This window comes from Eptesicus fuscus, chromosome 21 (genome assembly GCF_027574615.1).
Source record: "Eptesicus fuscus isolate TK198812 chromosome 21, DD_ASM_mEF_20220401, whole genome shotgun sequence".
NCBI classification, from domain to species: domain Eukaryota; kingdom Metazoa; phylum Chordata; class Mammalia; order Chiroptera; family Vespertilionidae; genus Eptesicus; species Eptesicus fuscus.
The window spans coordinates 27,519,649-27,546,782 of NC_072493.1; the positions used below are offsets into that span (position 1 = coordinate 27,519,649).

General features: G+C 44.4%; 2 protein-coding genes across 2 annotated transcripts in view; both read right to left on the reverse strand.

Moving 5' to 3' along the window:
- Positions 1 to 340: 340 nt before the first annotated feature.
- Positions 341 to 3,853, reverse strand: HSBP1 (heat shock factor binding protein 1). The gene is made up of 4 exons (XM_008139710.3): positions 3,691 to 3,853; positions 3,021 to 3,087; positions 2,255 to 2,375; positions 341 to 588 (listed from the first exon to the last, which is right to left on the reverse strand). The coding sequence occupies exons 1-3, from the start codon at positions 3,733 to 3,735 to the stop codon at positions 2,257 to 2,259; spliced, it is 231 nt and encodes a 76-aa protein (XP_008137932.1). The 5' UTR covers positions 3,736 to 3,853; the 3' UTR covers positions 341 to 588; positions 2,255 to 2,256.
- Positions 3,854 to 11,305: 7,452 nt separating this feature from the next.
- Positions 11,306 to 27,134, reverse strand: part of CDH13 (cadherin 13) — a 1,044,015-nt gene continuing 1,028,186 nt past the window's right edge. The window contains exons 12-14 of the mRNA XM_008139707.3: positions 21,772 to 22,005; positions 18,690 to 18,908; positions 11,306 to 12,855 (exon numbers count right to left, since the gene is read on the reverse strand). Of these exons, the coding sequence (XP_008137929.2) occupies positions 12,848 to 12,855; positions 18,690 to 18,908; positions 21,772 to 22,005 (461 nt within the window). The 3' untranslated portion in view covers positions 11,306 to 12,847. The remainder of the gene's footprint in view (positions 12,856 to 18,689; positions 18,909 to 21,771; positions 22,006 to 27,134) is intronic.

Below are 27,134 nucleotides of genomic sequence, written 5' to 3' on the forward strand. Positions count from 1 at the left end.
AAGATTTAGACAAAATCATGGTTCAAGTCTGAGTTTTGGCAACAGAGTAGTGCCAGATATTTCTGAATAAACAATTTTTAAATGTTCTCAACTATTGGAAAAGTATTACCAACACATTATTTGGTGTTAGTTAAGCAGTCACACTTTTGAAAATCAAAGAACCCCAAACTCTATAAATGTCTTACTTTACAAAGTCAAACTATAAAGGAATAACCTACTATATGTCTAATAGAAAAAAATTACACAGCAACTTTTATCAAACAGCAACTACTACAAAAGGAATGATAGAAAAAAATGACTTCACAAAAATACACTAAAAAATTTGACAATTTTATGGAAGAACCGCCAAAGTTTTAGTGTTTAATATTTAATAGCACAACTGACCAAGATCTGAGGTGTGAAGTTATCATGTTCAAGAAATGGGGGTTGGGGGACCACTCTATCAACTAAATATGTAGTATGCGATAAGAAGAATGCACGCTTTACAACATAAAACCTGTCTACACATAGCAATTAGTTGCATAAAGCCATCTGGTCTTCTCTTGGCTTATAAAAACAATGTTCCAGATTCCAGTGTAAATTAGCAACCTATTGAGAAAGGAAAAACCATCAGCATGTTATTCATTAAATAAGGACAAATAAAAATGATACTTAGAATTATCAACTAAAAATTCTTTCAGAATCCTCTAATGAGCTAAACTTATTTTTTGTGCATGATATTCTAACAGCAATACATTTAGTTGGAAATCTTTATTAAATAAACTTCTGAATCCATTTCCTCCCCCCACTTCTTTCTTTGTATCATCTCTGTAACTCAGTCTTAAATCCTCAGGAGGAGGTTCTCATTCATTTGATGGGACTTTTGAGATATGAGAAGCTTCTAAGGCTTGCAGGACGTTTTCCAAATTATCTTTATACTAGAGGCCCAGTGCATGATTGAATCATGCACGTGTAGAGTCCCCTACACGCTTTCGCTTTTTCACTTTTTGCGGTGGAGCTGGGTGCCTGTCCGCTGGTGCCGTAGCAGACAGGCACCCAGCTCCCCCACTTTTGATGGTCCGCGGCCACTGAGGGGGGCTACCCTGCTATTGAGAGGCGCAGGGGGCGGGACTCCCGCGGACACCTGGCTACCCTGCCGTTGAGAGGCGCAGCTGGGTGTCCGAGGCAGGCCCCCTCAGCGGCCTCGGATCTGGCCGTTGAGAGGCGCAGGGGGCGGGAGTCCCGCCCCCTGCACCTCTCAACAGCAGGGTAGCCCCCCTCAGTGGCAGCGGATCCGTGCCTCTTAATGGCCGGATAGGCCACCCCGAGTCCCGCCCCCCAGCCTCCTGCTGCCCAATCGTGGGCGTAGCGGAGTGATGGTAATTTACATGTTACTCTATTATTAGATAGGATTAGATAGGATAGGATTAAAGATGACAACCCACACAAAAACATTATGTGATTTCTCACACAGAGAATCAACCCAATCTATTTTTCTTGTACTTCAAAGCAACTTGTATTTCACAGTAACTTATAATTTGGTCCAGTCAGGACACACCCAGAAAGTAAAAAAAAAAAAAAAGAAAGAAATTTGGTGTCTTTTACTGTATTATTCTGTTTGGTACTCTAGTTACCTAAAATTCTCAGTGAACTTTATTTTTATAGGGAATTAAAATGCTAAAAATGGGATGTGAGAAAAGGGGGTTTAAAATTCTTTTTGGGTTGCAACGAGGTCACAACACACTCAGGAAAAGGATTATAACGAAGAAACCCATTGTGAGAATAAGGCAGCCAACTGTGCAGCTAGCTGGCTATCTTGCTATCTGGGTATTTTTGATTATTAGTCTTGCCTCTGATATGTAAAATTATGAAGTGGAAATTTAAATAAACTCTAGGGTGAAGGCTTAATGTGGCCATAATCTAGTTCATCTAAGTCATAACCAGTTACTGTCCTGGCACTAATTGAAAAGGTAAGTATTCCCAAAAGAATCCTTAGAATTTAAGGCATTATGAAGGTGGCAATGTAGATACTTGAGTTATATATTTTTTTTAATAAAACAGAACAAAGCAAAAACATTAAAAATCTTCCAGTAATAAAATTTTCAACAAAACACATTTCTTTGTTTTGGACTGTAATGATATATACCAGTGGTTATTTACCGTTAATCAATGGTCTTAGTCACTGAGGACACAGGTCTAATAAATAAAACCTGGGAAAAAGACTACATCAAAATGACAGTGACATACACCATCCTTATACTGCCCCTTCCCTCACCTTCAACTCTTTTGTGTAGCAGGTATCTTGTTTTCCCCTTCCAGTTCTTCCACGCCAGCCTGTGTCATGAGGTCTGCAATGTTTTTCTCCAGGTCATCAATGCGACTACTCATGTCATCAAGTGGTGAAGTTAAAGACAAAGCACACCAACATCTCCCATTTCTAACCTTTTCCTCCAGGGCCCTGCAGACTATGGCCTTAAACACAACTGTCTTAATGAAACAGGTTTTCCAATTGCATAACAACATTTCCGTCAACAACGGGCCAAATACATGAGGGTGGCACACCATTCGGCCTAGGTGTGTAGTCGGCCGCACCACGAGGTTTCTGTAAGTACACGCTAGTATGTTTGCAGGACGACACCACCCAAGGACACATTTCTCAGACTGTATCTCCGTCGTTAAGACTAATGTGGTGGTTAAGAGTACAGGGAATTGGGGGAAGGAACAAATGCCAGCCCTGCCCTTTCCCAGTTATGGGATCTGGGCAAATTGTTTTACTTTTCCAGGTTACGGTGAAGATCAGGGGAAAGATACACATAAAACGTTTTAGCTCAGTCACCATCCAATCATATTAGACACTATTAAGGTGGCCTGTCAGTTCCTTGAGGCCGGGGTCTAGCTCAGTTGCATTCCCAGCTCTCACACCGAACTTCTCAAGAAGAGTACCTCTGAGCTCAGTAAAAATGAAGTTGGGCTGACAGTTATATCCTGAGAAAATAGGACCCAAACACCCACAGGACGCCGACTCCAAATATAAAGGATATTTCTTCCAATGATCTGGTCGGACATGGTCTGAAATTTATCTTGCATCTGTTGCAGGAGTGTCTGCACCTGTGAAACAACAAAACGAACCACCCCACGCTTACCCGGAGCCCCCGTCACGGGAGAGGATGGGAACCCTGGTCCCAGAGGGAGGCTGGGATGCGGGGTCCCAGCCCCATTTAGCCTCTGGCAGCTCCGAGGCCCTCAGCGAGGATTTCCCCTCCCGGGGTTCCGTTTTCCCGGTCAAATTACACCGTGGGGCGGTGAAGCCCCTCCCCGTTTGGGCCCCGCAGCCATTCAAAATCTGTTGGGTCTTTCGGCAGCTTTGACGGCTTGGAGGCTTTGGGGTGTGAGGGGGGCAGTGAAGGGCGGGTTGCGTGGAGAGCTGAGGGGTGCGGGGCTGAAGTGGCGGGGACCAGGGGGTCACGCGAGGGTGCGGTTCAGGGACAGGTGAGGGGGCGTCGGATCTGGGGACCTCAGCAGGCGCAGGGGCCCCCACCCAGAGGCCCCGGGCGGGTCACGGTGGCCAGCGGCCTCCGCGGGCGAAGCCTCTGCAAACACGGCCTCCAGAGGCCGGGACCCGCGCGGCCGTAGAGAGGACGCCTGGGTCCGCGGGCCTTGCCGGCGCCGCCCCGGATGCCTCGGCCTCGGGCCCGCACGGACGCCCCTTACCACCGAGGTGAGATCCTGCACGGTCTTGGGGTCAGTCTCGGCCATCTCCCCGGTTCCCAGCTTGGCGGTGATATCGCAGACCGTCACCGACACTTCCGTTTATCCGCGCAGACGCCCCCAGCGGCTTCTTCTCGCGACGACAGAGGCCTTCGCGCGACCGCGGGGGATTGTGGGAGCTGTAGTTGGCGTCACGCGCCGGAAAGGCCTGCGGTCTCGAGCCTCGCTCTGAGCGAGGCCCCGCCCCTCCCGGGCCGCCCTAACCACGCCCATCAGCACTTCCCTCGCCCCCACCGCTGCGCCATAGCCACGCCCCCCGCCACGCCCCGGGTGGAAAAACGGGTAACACCGCAGTGGGGCGAACGTTTGAAGGGGGTGGCCTTGACCTCTTCCCAGGCTGTCCGTGGTTAAAGGCCGCACTGGTTTTCTTCGGCCCGGTCGGGGCGCACTTGCCAGGCGCCTGCGAGGTGCCAAGCCCAGGCCCGTGCCGCTGCCTGCCCGCCAACAAAACCCCGCAAACACCTGGAGGGGAAACTGAGGTCTCAGGCCTGCGGGGCGCGAGCACCTTGGGCATGGCTGCCCAGCTCCTTTCACCCTACCCACCCACCCCTGAGAGTGACCGGCGTCGTCCTGACTTTTAACACAATCGGTTTGTTTTGCCTGTTTCAACTTCATATAAATGGAATCAGACAGTAAGGCCTTCTCGGAGCCTGGTTTCTTTCATTCAATAAGATGTTCCATGGTGTTGAGTGGGGAGGGTTTCTGTGGGTCAAGGAGGGAGACTGGATTTGGTTGTTTAAGGAGGGGATGCAGCTGAGTTGGGACGCAGGTTCCAGCCCCACAGGTGGTCTTGGAGTTGGTCTCATTAGCAGGAGATAGGCGAGTCCTTGAGGGAAGGCCTGGCATGTCCTGGATCGTTCACATTCCTTATCTCATTTAAGGACTGAATCGGGGGTCAGTTCCAGCTTGCTTTTAGCTGCAGAGAGGCTGTAAGGGAACCCACCCGTGTCTGTAACAAACCTGGGGGATTGGTCATGGAGGGCATAAGACTCAACTCTTTTCACCCAATTTCACTCCCTGTCCCCAACAACAATCCCCCTTCCCCGGATCCCCTCCCTGCACCCCCACTCAGTCTTCCTTCCAGTGCCAAAGGGGTGAAACTCTTTATAATTAGTTGTTGTTAACTGGTATTTGGTTAGTGCTTTACCTGATCACTTAAACATCTCTCAGTGTTTTAATCCTCAGGAACCTGTGATATAATTATCACCATTTTACAATTGTGAGAAAACTGACACAAAGGGGCTGAAACTTTTAAACCAGGCAGTAAAAGTAGGGAGTAAGAGACAGGACTTGAGCCCAGGACTTTCTGACTCTACCATCTCATTTTTCTATCCTCCTAGAATTCTCTGAGTCGTCTGTGTTTAGAGCAGGGTTGCTCACCAGCAGCACCACTGGCATTTGGGGTCAGCTAATCACTTTGTTGTTCTGGGGGGTGCGGTGTGTGCCCTGTGCACTGTAGGATGTTGAGTAGCTTCTCTGACTTCCACCCAGTAGGTGCCCGTAGCATCCCGCACTCAGCTGTGACAACCAAAAATACCTCCAGACACGGCCAAGTGTCTCCTGGGGTGGTGGGGGTGGGGGGACCACTCTCAGTGGAGAACTACTGGCTTGAGAAGATCCAGAGACATTGCCCAGGATTCTGCTCACTTGCTCTTCATGGATGAATTTGTTTTCCTTTGGGCCATTTCTTGAGAATTTTGCTCTGTACATATTGAGATTGAAGGATGATGTATGAGTTTCCTAGGGCTGCTGTAACAAGGCAGCACAAACTGGGCAGCTTAAAACAACAGAAATTTATTATCTCACAGCTTTGGAGGCCAGAAATCTGAGATCAACGTGTCAGCAGGGTTAGTTCCTTTTGAGGATTCTGAGAATCTGTTCTGTGCCTCTATCTCAGTTTCCGGTTAACTGCTGGTAATTCTTGATGTTCCGTAGCTTTGTAGATGTTCCATAGCTTGTATACGTTCCTCAGCTTGTGTCACTCCAATCTTCACTTCTGTCTTCCTAAGGCCTTCAACCCGTGTGTGTTTCTCTATTCTTCTTATGGAGTAGGGGCCTACTCCTCTGCAGTCTGACCTTATCCAAACTAATTCTATCTGCAAAGATCCTGTTTCCAAATAAGGCCACATTCTGAAGTTCTGGGGATTAGGACTTGAACATGTCTTTTTTGGGGACACAATTCAACCAGTTGGTAAAGTCATACCACTTTAAATTTGTTTCATACTTGGTATTTTATAAAGTGTAGACATGAAGCTCCAAAGTCATTTAGCTAGTGAGTAGTCAGTACTGGGTGGGATTTCAGGTCTTTTCACGTTGGACTCCAAACACTGGGGTTATCACAGCCAGCACAGAAGTCTGCACACCCACACCCCGATTTCTAGCCACATCTGACTTATGGCTGTCAGCAACACAGAACACGAACAAGACCTGGAGGTAGAGGTGTGTGTGTGTGTGTGTGTGTGTGTGTGTGTGTGTGTGTGTGTCTGGCAGGAGACTTGAAGGCTTTTTATCCAAATAAAATTTTTCTTTACATAAACAGCAGGCAAACTTGACACTTTTTTTAGTGGATACTTTTTTTGGCACTTAGACAGCAGACTCTCTCTACGTGGAGACCGAGGTCGTTTAAACAGCTGCTGTACCCAAAAGCTTTACTAACTTATAGTCACGGCTGATATACTTACTTCGTAGGGCTGACACACGGGCCCTAACTGAATATTGTTCCATTAACAAAACTATTGTATTATGTGTAAGGCACCAGTAATTAACCTTTAAAACGTCGGTTTTGAACAACCCTCATTTTAAACCTTTAAGTGTCATATCTTCTCTTAGCATTTTTTTAAATAGCTCTTTCTAGACTAATTGTGTAACTGAAGTAATTCTCTTTTCCCCTTTCAAGACGGCTTGGTTTTACATGAGCTTAATGTGGTACTTTCCTAATTGTGCTTTGGTTCAGCTGGGCCATTCTCTCCACACTCCTGCTTTCCCAGACCTTCGCGTACATGTGTGTCTACACTGCGATGAGATGTTCTGTGTTTGCCTTGTGTGGGCAGAGAAGGTATGATCATCACCGAGCCTCAGAGAACTTCAATTTGTCCTTTCCCTAGTTGCACCTGCCGTGACCCAGCCATGGTCTGAGCCGAGGCTCACCTGGCTTTCTGCCAGGTTGCTGGGCTGGCACTACAGCAGCTTCAGGATATGATGCCTCGTCCTCCCAGGGGCCCGGGCTGCATTTGCTCCCAGCCCTTAGTGGACATTTCATATACCTTTCCAGTCTCTTCAAACCTATAAATAAAAATATGTAAAACATCTGGTCCACAGGAGGCACTTATTAAATATTAGCACCCTCTCCTTCCTCTTAAGGATCTCACGAATGTTCCTGTCTATTTTATCTACCTATTATCTATCTATCTATCTATCTATCTATCTATCTATCTATCTATCTATCTATCTATCATCACCATCATCTATCACCAATCAATCTATCTTTGAGCAACAATCTATCTATCATTAATCTAATCTAATCTAATCTATCATCTACCTGTTTTTCCAAACCAGAGGGATTTGACTGTTATGAAGAAGAAAGGAAAAGAGTTAATTATCAGGCAGGCAGCCCTTGTTTTCAGTCTTGTTGTTTAGACATTCTAGGCCAACCAAGCACCGTTTGAAAAATAATCCTTCGCTCTGTCACTGTTTCAACTGTACTACAGATGGTCTAAGACCAAGTACACATGTTAAAAACCCCAGATAACCTTTATTTGAATATTTTACAAACAAGTTACAAATTTCTTTGCAACCACAGAATAAATCAAACATTACTTTACAGCTGAGGAACTGTAAGCAGTTGAGCAGCAAGGGCCCAAAGGAACTGCATCTGCAATAGATTTAAGTATTTTTAAATGACAAACTTGTATCCCTTTTGTGTATTGATGGAAAAAACTCATTTAAAATTTGTGCATATTTTTATCCTGGGGTAATAATATCTTTATTTTAGTGTTAATACTTAACACCAGGACAGTATGGATATATGCATGACAACACATAATATAATCTGAATAAAGAATGACTGTATTACTTTCTAAAGAAAGAGCTTTAAAAAAGTAGCAGAAAATGGGAAAAATTTCAGCATATACTAATAGTGCTTCTCTAGCCACTTTCTCAAAGGTTCAGAGCTTTATAGTGAAAATTCCTATGGTCTAGCTATACCCATTGCTTCTCAGCCAGCACTTGGGGGCAAATCAAATGGTTCAAAGGCTTATCAAGCTCAGCAACCCTCCAACCACTGATGCTATGATAGGGATGCAGCATGAGTGACAGGAAGATGCTCCTGCCAACGGAATCTGATGAGTATCTAAATTATTTCTGCACAAAGTATAGACTTATTCTTAATTTATGGAATTAAAGTTCTCATCTGAAATCCTTGTTCACCCATTCATTCCTGCCATTCTTTTTGTCGCTACATATTTTGTATATGCTTTTACACAAACACAGAAACTATGGAACTTTTTTCAGTTGTGAGCTAACCTATTAGCAATAGGAAATAGAGTAAAAGTAACAGCACGATAATTGTTCATTGCTTCAGATGAATAATTGTGGAAGTACCGTATCATCGGATTTTGAGACAAATCTTCACAGCTAGGTAAGAAGTGAAGATGGGGTGCATCCCCTTTGTGAAAGGTGTAGCCGGGTGACTAGATTGTTGTTGTGGTTATTATATAGTAGGTAAACAAAAGGCGGTGTGCTCTTTCTCAGTGCTCATGTTTCTGTTGATGTGATTTACCTGTTGATTCAGGCTTACGTCAGCTACACGTAGATTAATGTGCTCCATTTACAAAATCAGAAACTGGCCCCGGGTGGTTTGGCTTAGTTGGTTGGGCATCTTCCCGTGCAACCAAATGGTTGCCAGTTTGATTCCAGATCAGTGCACATGCCCGGGTTTTGGGCTAGATCCCCAGTAGAGGGCATGCTGGAGATAGCAGATAGATGTTTCTCTCTCTCTCTTTCTCTCTCAAAAAGAAAATGAATAAAAAGAAATCAGAACCTGCTCAAAGCTCTTTTAGAATTTGTCTACAGCTGAGCACAGTACAAGCTCTTGGAGCTCTCGCATCGCTTTCTCCCCCAACTTTCCCTCCCCTCAGTTGGTTTGGCTGTGACTGGGTCCTGGGGAGGACTTGACTTTTCTTTTGGATAACTGAGATATCTAATTAATCTGTAGAAGCCTCTCATGTACTCACTAAAAGTCATGGAAAGGAAGAGAGGAAATACTTAGAAAATTATAATATCTTGTTTGGGAAAAGTTTCTAAGGTTCCAGTATTAACTTAGGATAGTGTTAACAGTTCTTAGCAGAAAGTTCTCAGAATTAAGAAAACACAGAAGGTCTGGTTAGCTCGTCTGGATAGACAGTCATGCTAATTGGGGCTCAGATGAGGGTTTCCTGGTCTGAAGTGGCATTTTCTCTGGTTTTGCTGCAGAGCTGGCATGGGCCCTGAGCTCGAGTGGGAACGACACGAGCCCTGGGTTCTGGTTCTGAAGGCCACTCACCGTGGGCAGCCCATTTGATTTTCTGAGCCTCAGCTTTCATTATCTGTAAGTTAGAGAAGGAAATAACACTTGCCTCATACGCTGTTGTAAAGATTCCATGAGTTAATAGGTATAAAGGATTTTGCATAGTGTGGGCACCATACCAAGCAATTAATAAATAAAAGTAATAAGCAAATTAATTAATAAATGTAAACTATTGTCATCATCATTATTACCATCATTATTAACTGCATTTTGGTACCTTGTTTGTACACGCCAGAAGGACTGTAGACTCTTTCCTTCAGAATCACCTGGATAGTCTGTGTGTCGGTACAGCTGCTCTAAACCCAGCACCAAGCAGAGTCGGGTTAATACTCTTTTAGTTGCCACGTCTTTAGATCGAGACCCGATGTATTTATTTTGGATGAAATGCAATCTGATCCACTTCAAGAGTTTGATAGTAGATGGTTAGTTCATTGAACAGAAGGTTTCAAATGACATTTTGAAATTCTGGGGTAAGTTAGCAAAATTTCTAAAAATGTTCTTTAAAAAATCAAAGTCCTATTTGCTACCTACCATGAAATGTAGCTGGATTTGTTTTGTGAGGACGTTCGAATCTGCTGGTGTTGGCTGAGAGTCATGCAGGCACATCCTCCTGAAATGATCTTCTATGGCGAGAACTGGCAGTACTGAGGTAACTTTGATCAAAATTAGAAAATGTTTGCATGCTCTTGTTAAAACATATACATGAAATAATATATCATATGTAAAATGGGGGAAATGTCATTTTTAATGAACTAAGGTGGTTGATGTGTTTAAAAAGCAGTGACCGTTCACTCAGTGGAAACAAAGCCTTCATCTCGTGCTCAGTCATCAGGAAAAGCAATTTCTGGCTTTTACTTGACTTTCTTTTTCCAATAACTTGGACTACAATAAAACGCATTGGTAATAATGACATAATATTTGCAATATACTTTTACTTTCAGTAAACCAGGTAAATGCATTCTAGCAAGTTAAAAACCTCCTATAATTCAGGACATGCTACACTTTGGCTTTGAGACTTGGTCTTTGTGTGTGTGTGTGTGTGTGTGTGTGTGTGTGTGTGTGTGTGTGTGTAGAAGGATTTAAAAGAACAACAGAAGTATCTCTGTCCTGATAAGAACTCTGGGGACAGGGAGTGTACTTAAATAGAGGACAATTAGGGCATATTGGACTTGTTAATGAAGTATGCACTTCACTCCTATTTTCCCGTGTTCTAGGCTAAGTTAAGCCACTGGCTTGATTTCTCTTTTTCAAGAGAAAAATACCCATTTGCAAAGCACAGGAGAGCCTCCTGGCTTGAGAGAAGAGGAGGCCTCACCTGCTTACTTGAGTGAGCGGGTCACTGGACCTTGGTATTTCTCCCTGGGGCCGGCCCAGGCTCATGCAGGAGGGTGAGCTTTGGGATTCTCAGTTAGCCTCCGGGTCAGGCTGCCAAGCACCTGGCCATCTGAAGACGGTCCTCGGTTTGTTCCGGGTGACCGTTCTCCCCCTGCCTCCAGGGAAGAGGGGAGTGAGCCCAACAGGGAGGAGGAGGCTGTGCCCTCTAAAGCCAGAAGAGGAAGTCGCGTCAAGTGTGAGTGTACATCCCCCATCCTGAGCCTGCACGTGCACTCGTGGCGAACTGATAGGTCATATTCGGGGCGTGGCATCTCCTGATCGAGCAACAGGAATTGTTCCAGAGGAAAAACACCCACGTCCTGGGACTGTAGGCAGATGGTTATGACCATGTGTCACGCATCATCAAATTGAGGGTGATCTTGCTCCTCTGTAGGTATGCGATCATCTTCACAGTGGATTGTGAAATGCTCACATCGCTCATTATGGGGAGTAAGACGAGGGGTGGCCCAAGCTGTGAGGGGTGCTTCTGGCTTCATGGACTCACTCAGCTAACGGGAGATGTACAGGGAAGCCCAAAAGGCCCAAAACGTGAACTGGCACTAAGACAAGACTCAGCATCAGTGACAGTAAGTAGACACAACATAGAAACCAGACAAAAGCTATTGTCCAGCAGTTTTAACCACCAATACCCATTTATTTCAATGGAGAAAAAAAATCTCTGCATTCTATATGCTCCAAAAGATTTACTGTTGAAACAAATACAATATATGGAACTCTATCTGTATAATTTTACTACAATAAAGACAACATATGACTTCTACTTCCTACAGAAGGCGAACGGAAAAGCACAGATGCCAACAGAGACGGCATAAGAAAGCGTGTGTGCGTGTGTGGTTAAAACCTTTAGTAAGCAACTGCATTAAAATGTGCTAAGACACTTACCCTAGTTTGTGGCGAGCTCTAGTAAAAAGCCACAGGCTGTCACTAGTTTTATCTGATAGAAAAATTTGGTGTGAGCTTTGATGGTTCATTTACAGTTTATCGACAAGAAGATAATCTTAGTACAAGCACTAACTTTCCTCTTACGTTGACATGCTCACAGAATAAAAATCAATTACTTTTCAAACATAATGAACGTCTTTTATTTTTAGGTTTGCAAACAACTGTAGTCGATTCACACAAAAGGGTACTTTTAAAACTACCTGTATTTACTCTATTTTATGCATGTATATGAAACAAACGGTGTGTATGTGCGTAAGTGTATGTCTATACATGTGGGCCTATATATGTATACACGCGGTATCTGTCAGCCTTTTCATATGCACGTGTGACCTCCAGGATGACACTTGCAATTGTAAATGTACCGAGGAGGGAGGGGTTCTCTGCCATGATCCGTGTCCCCATAAGAACTAAGTCCAGAGGGTGGCTGTGGATTTAGGACACATACGAATGCAGACAGGTGCCCGGGGACGAATATTTCAGCCCTTTGCGTGGCATTTGATGGTAACATTTCCTGCTCTGCTCCTCACCACTTTCGCTCAGGATCGCGGCATATGATGGCAGTGAAAACTGGGTGTAGCCCTCAGGTGGAGGGAAAGGACTCTGTCTATCTCTCCCTCTCTGCACACCTGCCTGCTGGTCGTGGCAGCATCCAGACCGAATGGGACGGTGGGGAAGCATCAGCTCTGGTCTGCGCTAGTGTCCAGCTTGCTGCTGAGGTCCCGGGGGGTCAGCTGCCGGCCTCTATCCCTTTTTGTTTAGCCTCTCAAGGGAGAATGACACATCAAATCTGGGCTGTCCTATCTCATCTCGCTCTATAAATACTGGTATGTACACGTACAGATACTCCTACATATACAGATACTAACCCACAGACACAGCTGGAGGTGCGGACTGCTGACTAGCAATGTGGCAACACATCAGAAAAAGTAGTCATTGTTCCTGCTCCCGGAGGGCACGTGATATGCCATGATCTTTAAACACTCAGGGGAAATTCAGAGAATCCCATTAATCAAAGGAGAAAGGAAGATGCTGTCAAAATGGTGAAGTACAGACTAAGTGAAATGGCAAAGAAAAGGAAAATCTGGAGCAATTGAGGCCTAGTTGTGAAGTTCGAAAGCTGTAAACGGCAATCTTCCGATTTGGATTTTTTTTCCTGTTGCTATGGAAACTTGGTAGTCAAGCGTCAGATGTCAGGAGTTCTCACAGACCTGAATGGCAAAGATTCAGAGTTTAAGTCAAGGAATATGGCAACTCGGTTCAAAACATGTTAGCTGAATGCTAGATACATGACTGACAGGCTGTAATAAATGCATTTATAGACATTGCACTACCTTGGGAAATTTTATTTCTTAAGCATAGCGTTTGAAGAGAGAAGGAACAGTTCTGCTGGTTTATGTCTTAAAAAGCCGGACTCCTCCGAAAGTGCTCGATGCCAAACATCTCACTTCAGACCACCAGCAGCTATAACCTCTGCTACCATTGAGCCCTATCTCTTGCAATCAGCCCAGAGCCTGGCTATTTTATCAACAAGGTGACTTGGTAGATGAGAGATTGATGATTGTCCTAGATATTCTTTTTGGTCACGGACAAGAGCTAGATACCTGTTGGTATATGAGTTTCCTGTGGCTGCTCATAGCACCTTCACAATAAAGAAAAACAAAATAGTGATACTCTCAACAACATAGATTGTGTGATTCCATTTATAGAAAATTATAGAGAAGATAAGACTATAACTAGAGAAGGCAGATCAATGAGGGTCTGGATTAGGGAAGGGGATCAATAGCAAAGGGGCACAAAGAAACTTTTTTGCCTGTGGTATGTACAATTGTGTAGTTACTAAAATTCCTCAAACTGTACACTTAAAGGGTGAATAATTAGAGCCTGGCTGGTGTGGCTCAGTGGTTGAGCAACAACCCATGAACCAGGAGGTCCTGGTTCAATTCCCAGTCAGGGCACATGCCCGGGTTGTGGGCTCGATCCCCAGTAGGGGGCGTGCAGGAGGCAGCCGATCCATGATTCTCTCTCATCACTGATGTTTCTATCTCTCTCTCCCTCTCCCTTCCTCTCTGAAATCAATAAAAATATATTTTAAAAAATGAAAATAAAAAGCATTAGAAGTAAAAGTACATATTTATTTATTTTTGGCTTAGATTAAGGTTATAATTCAATGCCTCCTCCTTCCCAGGCACCAACATTTAATTTTGGTCCTTGTTAATGTGGTTCATCTCATCTGTCCTTTTATGTGCTTGCTACTGCTAGTTCATTAAGCCTAAGACAATGTTTAAAAGGGTTCAGGACAATTTTCCTCCTTGAAGTTGACTGTGCACACCACATAGAGCCCTACAGAACCCGCAGACACAGCCTAACGGAGACGCCAGCTTGCCGAGGACCTTGGGAGGGTCCTAGGGGAGAACTGTGCATTCCCTCACTGTCATCAACATGCAATTTAAACAACAAAATTGGCAGTAAAAATAATTTCATTTACATTTTTTATTACTTTCAATGTCATTAGTTTTATTTCCTGTATTTTTGGATGTCAAAGAGAGAAGTGCAGAGCTCTCAGATCAATTCTCAGCTGCAATAAAGCCATCTACAGTATCATAATAAACTGAAATGTTTTTATTATCTTTTTCCACGAGGGAGGCATTCTGATGGTGAACGCTGGTCTCACTGCTTACTCACACGGGACCTTGGGACCTTTCTGAGTTTTCTCATCTATAAAGTGAGATAAATTCACAAGGCCAATGAAGTAAATAGAGAGAAAAGCCACAGGACATCAGGATGTTCGGTTAATGCTAGTCTATTTGGATCTGAATATTACTTAAGGGGAGGAGAAAACCCATTTTTCTTCCCATATCATATGATGTAATCAATGCAATTGTATGAACACTTTAAAGATGTTGGCACATTTTCTCTGCAAAGGGCCAAATATTTCCAGCTTTGTGGGCCATATGGTCTCTGTGGCAACCATTCAACTCTGCTGTTGTAGCAGAAAGCAGCCACAGATGATATGTTAATGAACGAGTATGGCTGTGTTCCAATAAAACTTTATTTACAAAAACAAGAAGTGGGCCAACTCCTGACACACCAAACGGATTAAAGACACACCAAGCGGATTATACCAGATCAAAAGTACTATGGCTGAGTTGGGAAGGCATCTCACCCTTGCACTTTGTGATCTAGTTTCAGTGCTTTTAGAACCCCCTGTCCACCTTGTTTAATAGTTTAGGCCCATTTCTGTGTAGCCTCTTGTCAATGTCATGTTAACAGTGGCACAGGCGGGATGACACTAACTTCTGCTCTCATGAGAGAGTGTGGCAGCCATAGGACACCCCTGTTTACTTATTCACGCTAGCTCTAACCCAGTCTCTCCTGTCCTATGCTGGACATCTCTTTCTTGTCAGGAAGAACATCTTGGGCCAGGTATACAATAAAACAAGAATGATCATACTTGGAAGGCATCTCTAATGTTCAAATGAACAATATTAAAGCATTCTTTTGCCTTTTATACAGAACCAGGTTGAGGTTCTTTTGGAAGTCAAACAGGTAAGTGGTAACACCTGTTCTTAACTGTTTTTTTTTATTTTTAAATATATTTTATTGATTTTTTTACAGAGAGGAAGGGAGAGGGATAGAGAGTTAGAAACATCGATGAGAGAGAAACATCGATCAGCTGCCTCCTGCACACCCCCTACTGGGGATGTGCCCGCAACCAAGGCACATGCCCTTGACCGGAATCAAACCTGGGACCTTTCAGTCAGCAGGCCGACGCTCTATCCACCGAGTCAAACTGGTTTTGGCTTAACTGTTGTTGTTTTTTTAAGCTGAACATTTTTTGCTTGTGGTGCAAAACATTGGAAGGTCAGCTGAGTACCTTTCCAGCTGTGCCAGGAGACCCAGCTCTCCTTTTTGAGGATGATTTTGGCTTTCCCTACAGGTGCCCTTACCTACAGTGAGAGAACCGTGTGCTGCCAGGTAGGATGGCTCTCCATTTAAATGAGAACAGGAAAACACATTGGACCTCTCAAACACAGTACACATGTACCTGTCTTTTCTCAATGATACTATTTTGAGTATACAATGAACACGAGGGCTTTGGGAGTTATTGCACAATTCCACCTCGGATTAACTATGATTTAAGAGTTCAGAGAGAGGAGCAGTGGCAACCTTTGGGGACCTACTCATTCATTTCTGATACCTACAGGCTAGGGGCCTCCAAAGTAGGGGGTACAAGGAAATCCCTTATTGGTAAGAAGAAAGTCTGTCATGTCTATTTATGTTCCTTTTATTCTAAACAAATAGATTGTTTTACTAATACTTAACACATGGATTGGTAGTAGCAGATGTGTGTATTATTATAAAAGTATGTGTAAAATATATGGACACTGGGTCTGTGGTTTGGAGGCCACTGTACATCTGGGATGTTGGTTCCACAGGTTGGACGGGCCTGGGAATCTGTATCTCAACAAACAGAGGGAGGAAGTCTCCATTTAAAACACCCACTGCAGTCTGGGGTAGCTGATCAGTGAGCGGTTCCTGCAGTGCCTTGGTTCCTCAAAGGGGTGTCATCAAGAATGAGGCTTCATGTTGTATAATTAGGTTATAGACAGTGATGAGTGAATGGCTACTCATGATCTTCTCTCTCTCTCTCTCTCTCTCTCTCTATGTACACACGTGATTGTGCACCCACAACACATGTGCACAAGCACACACAGACACTTGGACACATGTGCACACAGCATTTTTATTTCTCTATCCAGACTCTGCTGTATGTGAATTCCAGTGTCTCCTGGAACCCAGTCCCGGGCTTGCAGTCTGACTAGAGCTCACATCAGAAGCTCCTGGAAAACAGATTCCAGTGTTTACTGCAAGAGCTGGTCAGAGCAGGACACTGTAAATAACCCTAATGCGTCTGTGCCACAGTCATGCGACAGGATGCTCTCTAGCAGTTAAAATGAATGAACTAGTGCAGGGTGAACTATGGCTGGTGGGCCATGGTGCGTTTGTGTGGCTCTCAAGCTAAGAATGTTTTTCACACTTTTAAAGAGTGGTAAAGAACAAAAGAATGAAGCCAAAAGAACCCACACCCACAATAAAAAAGAATATGTGATGGAGACCTGATACGGCCCACAGAACCCAAAATATTTGCTGCCTGGCCCTTTTATAGAAAATGTTTGCTGACCCCTGAACTAGAACAACATAGATGAATCTTGGAAATGTAATGAGAAGAGGAAGAAAAGCAAGATGCACAACATCATGCTCAATATAATAAAAATTACATAAAGTTTTCCAAACGGCACAAAATAGAACTATACATGGTGTGTGTGTGTGTGTGTGTGTGTGTGTGTGTGTGTGTGTGTAGTAAAAGTATAAAACATGTCAGGACACATTCTAACTCATAAAAGTTATTGTCTCTTGGGAGAGAGAATAATAAATAAATCTGGAGAGAGGAACACCTTTACCTGCAATATTTCATTTCTTGAAGAAATGTCTCAACTATCCAATGAGACACTTCTCATGATAAAGTCTTTTCTCCTTAGCTCTACCCATGGGACGCTGGCCCAGTACAGAGCTTTACACACAGTAACTTCTGACATTGGAATGTGTGTTGCCTGTGACCCTACTTGTCACTGTCATCAGGATATAGTAACTTCTGTTATTTTTTTTTTCTAATCTTCAATTTCTCAACTTCCAAATTTATAATTACATTAGTAACATTCTCAAAATGTAAATACCGAGGGCCAAAAGGCTTTTGAATGGCATTAGCTATCTATCCTATATAATAAAAGGGTAATATGCAAATGGACCCTAACAGTGGAACAACCTGGAATGACTGGTCACTATGACGTGCACTGACCACCAGGGAGCATATGCTCAATGCAGGAGCTGCCCCCTGATGGTCAGTGCGCTCCCACAGGGGGAGCTCTGCTCAGCCACAAGCCAGGCTGATGGCTGCGAGTACAGGGGCAGTGGCGGGAGCCTCTCCTGCCTCCTTGGCAGCGCTAAGGATGTCCAACTGAGGCTTAGGAGCCATCAGTAGGATATCCCCTGAGGGCTCCCAGGCTGCCAGAGAGATGTCTGACTGCCAGCTTAGGGGGAGTGGGCCTAAGCCAGCAGGTGGACATCCCCCGAGGGGTCCCAGACTGCGAGAGGGCACAGGCCGGGATGAGGGACACCCTCTCCCCCCTGCCGAGTGCACAAATTTTCGTGCACCAGGCCTCTAGTATATATATAAAAGCCCAGTGACCTAATGGCAGAATGACCAGAACAATTGGTTGACCAGTCACTATGATGTGCACTGACCACCAGGGGGCAGACGCTCAATGCAGGAGCTTCCCACTGGTGGTCAGTGCGCTCCCATAGTGGGAGCGCCGCTCAGCTGACCTGGATGAGCAGTGCTCCCACAGGGGGCTGATCCCCACAGGCCATGCCCCCCACCAGTGCACGGATCCATGCACTGGACCTCTAGTATGTAAATAATTGCTAAAATTAAAACTGGACTAGTACCCCATAAGTAGGAAATGTCTATTCGTTTTATGCTCACATCTATATTACTAGGTATAGTAATTTATTTGTTTAAAATAATGCTCCATTACATCATAGCCATTACCACCAGGCAGTGAAAACAATGTGTGAATTATACATTTATCTCTTTTCCTACAGCCCCACTGCCATCCATGAATTCTCATGATTGTTCTTAAAAAGGTGTAGTATCTGCTTCAACCTTGAGAAAGATTATTCAGCACAATGTAGAGAGAAATAGGGCCCTGGCAGACCAGTTAACTAATCCAGGCACATTGGTATTAGCTCAAGTTCAGGGGCATCAACAGGCAGTATCTCCACCTGTCCTGTAGCGTAGCAAGGGGGATGGTAAGATGCCTTTCAACATTACTTGGAGCGCTTTTACATGTAACACCCTCTATTGTACAGACATCAACTAAAACAAATGTTTCCTCTGGGATAAATTTTTTTGAAGATACGTGGGAAAAGGCTTTGATTACGTTTTCATTATTATGCACGCACTGGAGTTAGGCCAACTTACAAGCTAAACTGAAGAGGGAGATGAGCAGGACTGAGGTCAGGCTGAAGTGCAGGGCCCCCGCGGCGTTGCAGTCCACTTTGGAATTCTTGCAGGAACACACTTGTACCCTGAGGTCTGTGACGTTCGTCATGGGCGGTTTCCCTGAATCTGTCACCATGATGGGCAGCTGGTAGTTTGCTTTGTTCAGGTTTTGAAGAAGGCTTACCAGGGCATGCGTGTCTGTGAAGAGAAGGGGCCTTCATGAGAGAGGGTCAGACCTTTCCAAGAAAAGAGTGAGAACGTGCAAAACAGGCATTGCATTTTGTTTACAACCAGGTGGGTGTTTACATTTAAATTCATAACATCGGATAAACATATCAATTCAGTTCAATTGCACCAGCCACACTTCAGGTGCCTGGCAACCACATGTGGCTGGTGGCTACCACACTGGCAGCCCAGGTAGAACGTTTCCATCATGAAAGGAGGTCTATATTTCAGTGTTATTATAATCAATTTCAAGGGGATCCACTTTTGTGAAATGACTGAGTAGCAAGAACCCCTCCCTGCAAATTTATTATACCAATAAAGCAATATTCTCAAAGAGCACATTAGATATCTAGAAAAAATAATGTAAAAATCTGTTCTTGAATGATCATAGTGTACATTTTAAATATATACAACTAGAGGCCCGGTGCACGGGTTCGTGCACTGGTGGGGTCTCTTGGCCTGGCCTGCGGGGATCAGGCTGAGACCAGCTCTCCGACATCCCCTGAGGGGTTCCAGATTGTGAGAGGGCAGTTCTTGGGTGACACTCCCCGGAATCAGGCTCTCTCCTCTCTGGTTCCCGGGTGCATCACCCGAGAACCACTGCTGCCAAGTGACAGCAGCTTGGCAGCTCCTGCGTTGAGCGTCTGCCCCCTGGTGGTCAGTGCTTATCATAGCTACTGGCTGGTTGGCCAGTTGCTTAGGCTTTTAATATATAGATTTTTATTTGTCAATTATACTTTAAAAAAACTGGAAGAAAAGAAAAAAATTACCAGTTCAGATATTTTTGTATAGGAATCCAAATTTAAATAATCAAAATAAATTCTTGCGACCCCCCCACCCCGAAAAAAAAAAAAGTCCTCTCACTCTCTATGTGGGCTTGAGCCTGTGTGTTGCCAGGGGGATGGATTCTGTTGTCTTTCTCAGCCCAGAACCCACAGCCCTGGATCTGAATGGGGATCCACCACACAGCCCACGCGTGGAGATGGGGTCTGTAAGCCCACGTTTGGTGGGAATACCTGCCCTTATCCAGGCCTCTGGGCAGCCCTCAGGAGTGGCCACCCTACCTGGCTACTGTTTTAGCCTCAGGCTATTCCTTTTCAGATGACTAAGAATTTTTTGTTTGTTTGTTTTAAACTGTCCCTTTCTGGGCATAGACAATGCTAAGTATTTGGGGGAAAATAATTGGGGACAAGAAAAAGAATTTAGAAGGCATTTTATCTATTACATAAAACCAGGAGGGAAAGCAGATGAAGTATTATCCTAACCAGAAGGTTAGGTGGCAGCGTCGATGTAACCAAGGTAGAAAATTACCCCAGTGAAATGGCATATTAACTCAGGGGACATCCCCCCCTCTCCCTCAAGTAGAGGAGAAACTCTTGAATGAGAAAGTTCCAGTTGGAAAGATCTGGTGATGATTGTTCAAATCCGCTGCAGCTGCAAACACTAGCAAACAAAACAGTAACCCCTCAAACAAGAGAAGGGCTGTTTTAATTAAAAATAATCAGTGTAACAAAATTCATTCTTTAAAAAGCAATAAAATAGACAAACAGGCAACTATAATCAATAACAGGAGAAAGGCAGTAATAAAATGAGATGTGAGATAAGGCCATCACAATACATATGAGATTTTTAATAGAAAATTTTATGCACAAGTGTACAATACATATTCAGAACTTAATGAAATGGTAATTCCCCATCTCTCTCAAAAATTCTACCACTGATGTAAGAAGAGGGAGCCCTGACTGGGTCAATGGCAGGAGCCGTTCATTACTGATGACAGAGCGTATATCTAAGGCGTGAGTTCTGGCTTTTGGCTTTATTTCCAGGCAAGGTGAACTTAGCGAGGAGGAAAGTGGGTGAGGTATTGTGGATAGAGGGGTACTTCATTACTCAATATATTGGGGTTTCAGTCTCAATAAGGCAGGTGATACATGCTGGGCCAAGTTTTCAATACCACATGCCCGCATGGAAAGATTGGCAGGAAGGGACACTGCTTGCGAGTTTCATAAATGAGGGACAGGATAGATGAAAGAAGATATCAAAGTTGAAAGTAAAGGCCAAGGTCATAATAAAGACGAAGTCAGTTGTGAGGAGGCCTGCAGCATAAAATGGAAGCTGGAGACCCAAACCGGTGCTCCTCTTCTCCTTAGTCTTTTATAAAAGCAAGTTCACCAGGAAGCAACTCTCCACGGTGCTGGCGAAAGTTAATGTAAGCACAGTTATTGGAGAGAGGAGAGACAGCCGAGCCAAGACATGCTTAGGGAGAAGCAGAGACCCTGGCTCTTGAAGGCTGGAGACTGGGTGTGTGTACTGTATAGCGCTGTGCAGTATAGGATGTAAAGCACAGAGTGTATAGTACCAGGTGTACAGTATATGATATACAGTATAGAGTGGACGGTGTGCAGTATAGTGTATAGTACAGAGTGTACAATACAGGGTGGACAGCATACAGTGTACAGTAAGGCGTATAGTACAGGGTGTGCTGTATAGAGTGTACAGTGTAAGGTGTAGAGTACACAGCATATACTATGCACACCATAGAGTGTACAGTCCATACAGGGCAGAGATTATACTGTGTCCAGTATAGAAAAGAAAAGAGAGGAAGCAATAGAGAAAACTTTCATGTTTGCATTATAAGGAACTCATATTTAATATATTTACATATTCATTTTCTGGTGGGAAAATTATCAATATTTATAGTGCATAAATAACTTGAAATAAACCATTTGAGAACACACAAGAGAGAGGAAAGGAGGAACAATTTGGGGAAAGAAACCAAGCCAGAGCCACTAGGCTAAAGCCACAAGAGTAAGTGTGGAACGTCTGGCTGACTTACTGTTGATCTTGGAGACCTTCCAGACTTTATCAGGAACAGCTTGCTTATAGATTTCAAATTTGAAAGGATCTGTATTTGGGTGCAGATCCTTATCTGAGGCTCCCAAAATGACTACGCTGAGGTTTTTGGCATCATCGCAGACTTCGGCCGCCGTGGGGTAGATGAAGGGAGCGTTGTCGTTCACGTCCTCCAGGGTGATCAGCAAAGTCCCAGTGCCGGTGGCAGGCGGGTCGCCTAGGGAAGAGGGCGATGTGAGTGCACAGCTGCTAAAACGAAGAGGAGCGCTGCACAACACTTCCCCGACGCCAGACACCTGGATGATTAAAGGGGTTCAAACAGGACTAAAGGTAAGAGCTTACACATCTGTATAAAGCTTAGTGGTCTCCAAGCCTGTCATCATACATACGACTTTTGATTTAAGTTCTTCAGCCTTCACCTTTAGAATGCCGAGCTTCTAACACACAAGTCATACTAACACTCTGAAAGTCACTCTGATAATGGAGATAACAAAGGGACATTTCCTTGCTCCTAATTCAACCTTTTGCCTGGCCGGTGTGGCTCAGTGGTTGAACGTTGACCCATGAACCAGGAAGTCACAGTTCAATTCCCAGTCAGGGCACATGCCCGGGTTGCAGGCTCGATCCCCAGTGTGGGGTGTACAGGAGGCAACCGATCAATGATTCTCTCCATCATGGACGTTTCTCCCTCTCTCTCTCTCTCCTCCCTTCCTTTCTGAAGTCAATAAAAATGTATTATAAAAAATTCAACCTTTTATCTAAATACTAGAGGCCTGATGCACGAAATTCGTGCAAGGGGCTCGGCCCTCACAGCTGCGGCGGCTTGCCTCGGCCCTTGCAGCCCCAGCTTTGTCCAGAAGGTCGGCCGGAAGGTCTTTTGGCTGAACAGTCCATTTAGCATATTACACTTTTATTATTATAGATACCCAAGTATTCCCGTATGTTGGTGGCACAGGAAGGTAGAGATTCCAGGAGAGAAGACCATGTTTCATGGGGAATAGCTCTACACTGAATGGGTAGTTGGTTGCAGAGGGAGCCCTTCCAGGGTTTTCTTTTGTAAGTAAAAAAATGGTCTGAAAAAACACACAAAAGGGGCTGGTCGGGGTGATGGTGTCACGGGGGCTGGTCGGGGTGATGGTGTCACAGGGGCTGGTCAGGGTGATGGTGTCACGGGGGCTGGTCGGGGTGATGGTGTCACGGGGGCTGGTCGGGGTGACGGTGTCACGGGGGCTGGTCGGGGTGACGGTGCCCTGGGGGCTGGTTGGGGTGACGGTGTCACGGGGGCTGGTCGGGGTGATGGTGTCACGGGGGCTGGTCGGGGTGATGGTGTTACGGGGGCTGGTCGGGGTGATGGTGTCACGGGGGCTGGTCGGGGTGATGGTGTCATGGGGGCTGGTCGGGGTGACGGTGCCACGGGGGCTGGTGGGCAGCACAGGACAGTCTGAGAAGGTGGGTTAGTTATGAGAAATAAAACCACAGGCTGGCTATAACATAATCTTTGGGTCTTATACATAAAGCTTCATCTTAAAAAATTTCAGCTACTATATGATTTTCACTTTAGGAAACATTATTTTAAGGAGCCCTTATAGCCCAACCCGGTTTGACTCAGTGGGTAGAGTGTTGACCTGTGAACTGAAGGGTCCTGGGTTTGATTCCGGACAAGGGCACATGCCCAGATTGCAGGCTCGATCCCCAGCAGGGGGCATGCAGGAGGCAGCCAGTCAATGATTCTCTTTCATCATTGATGTTTCTCTCTCTCCCTCCCCCTTCCTCTCTGAAATCAATTTAAATATATATATTTATATATATATTATATAAAAAAGAAAAGAAGCCCTTATAAACTCACCTAAAGAAAAGGCTGTTTACAATGGTAAGATATGTACACATATAATACCTTAATAAAAAATGAGAAAAAAAAATTTTAAAAAAAAGAAAAGCCTATTTAATCTTGGTATGACTCAGCATGATTTCATTTACCTTTCTTTAAATTCACTTTTAATCATCTATGAATTAGAGGTTGGCTCTTGGGACAAAGCATCCATTAATAGTCCAAATTTTCTGTGAGGAAAGTTAGAGCCACATTTGCCCTAACTGTAGTTAGTAAGTGTATGGATTTGCCTTATTCCAAAAGGATTTGCTGTGTGTCTGAAATGACTGTGCTCTAATTTTATGCACGGGTACTGACCTAATGTCTGGCCCCATTCTATTTTTCCTATCCTCATTTGCACTGAACCAGATTTACAAGCTTAATTTTATTTTATCTCCTCCTGTGTTTTTCTTTTTCCTTGAAGTGCACATTCGGTTTTGATTCAAGTTCTGGATCACATGGGGTGGAAGGTAGTGAATATCTGAGCTCAGAGCGTGGGTGTCCAGCGCAAGGCCAGGCTGGGTCTGACAGATTCTGTTGGTGAAGAAAGAATGAGTCCTTTTTAGATTCAGGCAGCTTATTACTTACAGGGACAGTCAAAGGATGAGTAGGCAAAGATGGCCTGTGTGCAGGTGACACCCAAGCCCCAGGGGGCAGCTGGCTGCATCACAGATGAAGGGAGACCCCGGGGCTGAGGAGCCAATTTCAAGCTGCCTCTCAGTGGTTTTACTGTCTGCAGCTGCACTCCAAGAGGGGTGGGCAGAAAGCCTCGCCCCTCATCAGAACCCGGAAGATGACGAGAAACTGTCTTGTGACAGCCTCCCAGGGGGTTAGGGAGGCCAGTGAGAAGTGGACCATAGCAGCTCCTCACAAGCCTCCCATGCCCACAGTTCTGGGGGGATCACGAGGCATTCTGCTGCGGCTCATCCCGCGCTCAAATTGGCTGTGGCTCATCCTGCGCTCCTGACCTGTGTGGATACAGGCAAGGTTGTCAGACATCGTGGCTGTCCCCTGCTGTCTGTGAGCACGGCAAGGGGATGAGGCTGGAGATGTCCCGTAGGGCATGGGGCCTTGACTATCATGACAAGTTCCACTGGAGGGTCTTCAGAAGGGCAGTGAAACAGCCTGACCTGACTCACTTTTAGAAACACACAGTGGTATTGACAGGAGATGTTGGACATTGGATTGCGTCATGATGGATTGCGTCATGATGTGGGTGGTTTGAGCAGGAAAGAAATGTCTTTTCTTGGTAACAGGGCTCTCAGGTGAGGCGCCAGAAGAAGCGCAGAAGGTAGTGGGGAATGGAAAGACAGTTCAGATTTGATGGTGCTAATAAGCCCTGTATTCAGTGCAACATGTGCAGGTGCACAGAGCTTAGGGGAAATGCCAGGGCTGGGTTGGCAATAGGGACATTGTCAACACAGATACTTTTGAAACGTTCCTAGCAAATTAGGTTAAAGTGCAGAATGAGGGAGGGGTGTAGATGGCTGTGTAGAACGCCCCAAGTTTAAAGAGCAGGTGACGGTTTGCAGGAGACAGGGGAGATGAACTGGAAGATGAGGCGATGTGTTATGATGCCCAAAAGGATAAGGAGTAGAGAGAAGCAATGGGATCCTGCAAGGAGCACGTTGCAGGTGACTTTTTGGGAGAGGTCTTCCATTAGTGGGGAAGAAACCCGCTTGAAGGAAGCTCACTGTGAAGCAGTGAGAACAGATACTGTCTAGTGGGGCTGGTGGAACTTTACATATATCCACCCCTGAAGACAGTTCCAGAGTAAACATGCAAATACATGTCTGCTAAGATAGGAACACAGCTGTAATTAACGATCAGAAGGATTGCTATTTCTAATGGCAGCATATCATCTTTTGTTAGAGCAAGAACTCAAAGGAAATGGATCATTACTTTGAACTTGGTTACCCAATGTCAGCTTTAGTCATTTGGTTGAATTTCTTTATTGAAAAATTATTTTTTTTCTTTTTACTGAACTAATTGAATATCTCAGAGGAATCCACTATATTTTTCTCCACTCTGAATATATTATGAAGTCACTTGGTAGAATGGATGAGAAGGCATTATGAATATCTGAAATAGGGCATATGAATGGGCCTTTTGTGAACTTAATTATACTACTGTCTTCAATTCCGCATGCGTTATTCCCAGGCCAGCCTGATGATGTCTTTTTCTGAAGTCAAATAAAATGAACTTGCTTTTTTCATTGATAAGGTAACGAGAGGATTTTCAAAATCCCCAGGGAAAGAGCCTCTCCCAGCTTATATGCACAGGGGGGAGGAAAATCACCATCCAAAATTCAAATGTAATTAAAAAATAATGATTCTTCACCCTTATCAGAGATAACATTGGCAAATATGTTCTCCCATGCAGTGGGCTTTCTTGTTGTTTTGTGGATCGTTTCTTTTGCTGTGCAGAAGCTTTTTTTTTTAAAAAATATATTTTATTGATTTTTTTACAGATAGGAAGGGAGAGGGAGAGAGAGTGAGAAACATTGATGAGAGAGAAACATCGATCAGCTGCCTCCTGCACACCTCCTACTGGGGATGTGCCCACAACCAAGGTACATGCCCTTGACCGGAATTGAACCTGGGACCCTTGAGTCTGCAGGCCGACGCTCTATCCACTGAGCCAAACCAGTCAGGGCTGTGCAGAAGCTTTTTATTTTGATGTAGTCCCATTTGTTTATTTTCTCTTTAGTTTCTATTGCCCTAGGAGCTGTGTCGGTGAAGATATTGCTTCGGCATATGTCTGAGATTTTGCTGCCTGTGGATTCCTCTAAGATTTTTATGGTCTCCCATCTTACATTTAAGTCCTTTATCCATTTTGAATTTATTCTTGTGTATGGTGTAAGTTGGTGGTCTAGTTCATTTTTTGCATGTATCTGTCCAATTTTCCCAACACCATTTATTAAAGATACTGTCTTGACTCCATTGTATGCTCTTGCCTCCTTTGTCAAATATTAATTGAGCATAGTGGTTTGGGTTGATTTCTGGGTTCTCTATTCTATTCCATTGGTCTATATATCTGTTCTTGTGCCAGTACCAAACATTTACAGGGAACTCATACAACTTAACAAAAGGAAGATAAACAATCCAATCAAAAAATGGGCAACAGACCTAAATAGATATTTTTTGAAAGAGGACATAAGGAAGGCCAAGAAACATATGAAAACGTGCTCAAAGTCACTACTCATCCAAGAGATGCAAATCAAAATGACAATGAGGCATCATCTCACACCTGTCAGAGTGGCTATCATCAACAAATGACAAGTGCTGGTGAGGATGTAGAGAAAAAGGAACCCTCGGGCAGTGCTGGTGGTATAGACACTGTGGAGAACAGTATGGAGTTTCCTCAAAAAACTAAAAATAGAACTCCTATTTGACCCAGTGATCCCACTTCTAGGACTATATCCCAAGAAACCAAAAACACCAATCAGAAAGGATATATGCACTCCTATGTTCATAGCA